Source organism: Carlito syrichta, unplaced genomic scaffold (assembly GCF_000164805.1).
Source record: "Carlito syrichta isolate Samal-C Ts95f unplaced genomic scaffold, Tarsius_syrichta-2.0.1 Scaffold272439, whole genome shotgun sequence".
NCBI lineage: Eukaryota > Metazoa > Chordata > Mammalia > Primates > Tarsiidae > Carlito > Carlito syrichta.
This window is the reverse complement of record NW_007216535.1, coordinates 1-2,657: the sequence shown is the minus strand read 5'-3', so window position 1 is coordinate 2,657 and position 2,657 is coordinate 1. Positions and strand designations below refer to the sequence as shown.

Sequence of the window (2,657 nt, the reverse complement as noted above, 5' to 3'; positions counted from 1 at the left end):
TTCTGGACACAAGGCCTGGGCAGCAGCTTGCCCCGTGGTACAGCATGCTGATGAGTAGCACTATCAAGTCCCACGGGCACCAGGTGGGGTGGGAACAAGAGTCAGCAGGTGGGGCATTTATAGTGCCTACGCCAGGCTCCTTAGGCAGAGCAGGCAGCCCATGGTCACTTAAAAAACAGCACACAGCCAGGCTCGGTGGCTCAGCCTGTAATCCCGCACCTTGGGAGGCCGAGGTGAATGGATTGCCTGAGCCCGCGGGTTCGAGACCCACCGGGCAACTTGGCGAGACCTCATCTCTATAATAAATCAAAAATTAGCCGGGCGTGGTAGCGTGCGCCTGTAGTTCCAGCTACTTGGAAGGCTGAGGCAGAAGGATCACTAGAGCCCAGCAGGTCGAGGCTGCAGTGGCCGGGAGCAGCCACTGCACTCCAGTCTGGGTGACAGAGGAGACTCCAATTCAAAAAAAACACAAAAAAAACAGAAACAGCACAGAAGGGACAGCGAGGGCAGTACGGAGCCAGGGTGAGAACCCTCCTGCCCAGACACAGACCACGGCACCTGGCGCTAGATGAGCCAGACGCAGATGTGGCATAGTTGGCTCTCCACAGGTAGGGACCATGCCTCGTTCATCTTTGTGTCCTGACGCCTGGCACAGTACTGGCTCATAGGTGCTGAGAAAATGTGCGCTAGAGGGACTCAGCGGGAGCCATGCCCGCCCCACCCGGGTCCCCAGTCCTCCGTACCTGTTCTTGGCGGTGATGTAGGACATGATGTTCTGGTTGAAGAACTTCAGTATCAAAGGGATGCAGTTGGCAAACACCAGGTGCTGGGCCATGTATTCAAACTGCAACAACAGAAGAGAGTAAGGCCCGTGGGGGCTGCCCTCCTCTCTCCGATGGTGAAAGGCTTTGTGGGGGACTGTATCTTGGAACGCTCAAGCACAGCTTAGGCAGGGTCAGAGGCCAAGGCCCCGCTCCCACAGATTGGAGGCGCAGCTGCCCAAAGCCCCTGCCCAGAAGATAGGGAAGCCCTGCAGGTACCTGGTAGACATGGTTCAACTTAAAGTGCTTGAGCAGCAGCAGCAGGACAGCAGAAATTGCCTTAACAATGACCTCTTTGTGACGGTTCACATCCACGCCCAGCTTCATGCTCTGCAACACTGTGGTGCTGGAAACATAATTGTTGGGGTGACTGCAGGCACGCGCTCCAGCAGCGCAGGACCTTGAGCCTCTGCAGGTGCAGGCTCCCACCTTACCACCTACCCCGTGGCCATCTGAGGTCAGGCCAGGGCTCTCCCCACCCACCCCCAAGCAATCCAGCCTGGCACGATTTATTTCTTCCCCATGATACCCCAAATACATTTTTAGTCTTTTCCTTCAAAAATAAACTTTTCCTTTCCAAGACCCCCCTCAAGCTTCTGCCACCATATAACTCGAGTTCCCCAACGTGTATTCTGTGGATGTTTCAAGTTATGGGAGAAAGGATTTTGGAGTCAGACAAATTTAGGAAACACTAAGTTACATCCGTTTCTTCATTCAGGACTTCTCATTGTAAATCCTAATAAGAGGAAATCTAATATGTGACCCTAGCACCTTTTTTCCAAGGACCATCATGATGGCCTACTGTTCTGTGACCTCCCCACTTTGGGATTAGCCACTCCCTGTCTCTTCCCTCACCTGGCTGTCACTGCCACACTCCAGGGCCACAGCCACCCATGAGCTGGGCCAAAGGCTGGGTGGCACTGGCAGGCAGGCAGATCAGAGTCCTTCTCAAAGTAGAACACAATCTTCATTTGTATTCTCACATCAAAGAGATGAGGTCAGGGCCCAGGGAGGAAGAGGCCCTAGGACTTCACTCTGTCACCCCAAGATGCTCACCAGTAGTCAGCCTGCCAGCTCACTGGCAAACAGAAAAGACAGCACATCTGGCTCAGGCTCAGCTGTCACTGGTCAACTGTCCAGAAGGTAACACTCTACTTCCTGGGTGTCCCAACCACACAGCTTTATGGGGAGGATACTGGGAAATGTTCTGATGTGGTACCACTTGTTTTAGAGGAGGAAATGACTTTGCCCCATTCACCCAGGAGTTCACTCAATGGCAGTCTCCACTAGAATTCAGACCAACTGAACCAAATCATCTCCCAGCCAGGAGACTAATTAATCCAGTAGTTTCCTTTTTCTGAGTCAAAAACACCCCAAATTTAACCTGCAGAGAAGTGAGGCCAACAAAAGAAATCAACCTAACAAAAAGAAAACGCTTGCCCCTCCCACTCCACCCTCTGCCCCAACCTGCTCCTTTCACAGGAGGACACTCACGGCATCTCCTCGGGCAGGACGTCTGCTAGGATGTTGATTGAGTCTGTTTTGGCTTTTGAGGTGGGAGCTGCAGCCAGCAGGATCTTTAGGAGGGCAATCTGGGAAGAGCAGACGTTCAGAAACAGGCCTGAGAGAGCCCAGGGCGGTGCTGAGCGCCCCAAGAGGTAAGCCTTCTGTGGGTTCTCGGGTGGCAGGAGGAGGGCGAGGGAGACTAGCAGAGCCTGTTCACCAGGCCGATGTAGTGGGCAGACCCACCACAGGTACTACTCACCATGTACTGAGGCAGGCTGGGGAGTAAGCCTTGGTAGAGGGTTTCTGCAGGGACTTGCTCAACTTCCTCCT

General features: G+C 53.7%; 1 protein-coding gene across 1 annotated transcript; it reads right to left on the bottom strand.

Moving 5' to 3' along the window:
- Positions 1 to 696: 696 nt before the first annotated feature.
- On the bottom strand, positions 697 to 2,651 carry LOC103254184 (striatin-interacting protein 1 homolog; the record flags this gene model as incomplete). The annotated part of the gene is made up of 4 exons (XM_008052320.1): positions 2,587 to 2,651; positions 2,316 to 2,413; positions 1,041 to 1,167; positions 697 to 844 (listed from the first exon to the last, which is right to left on the bottom strand). Coding segments are annotated over exons 1-4 (376 nt in total), but the record flags the coding sequence as incomplete, so codon positions are not given.
- Positions 2,652 to 2,657: the final 6 nt, after the last annotated feature.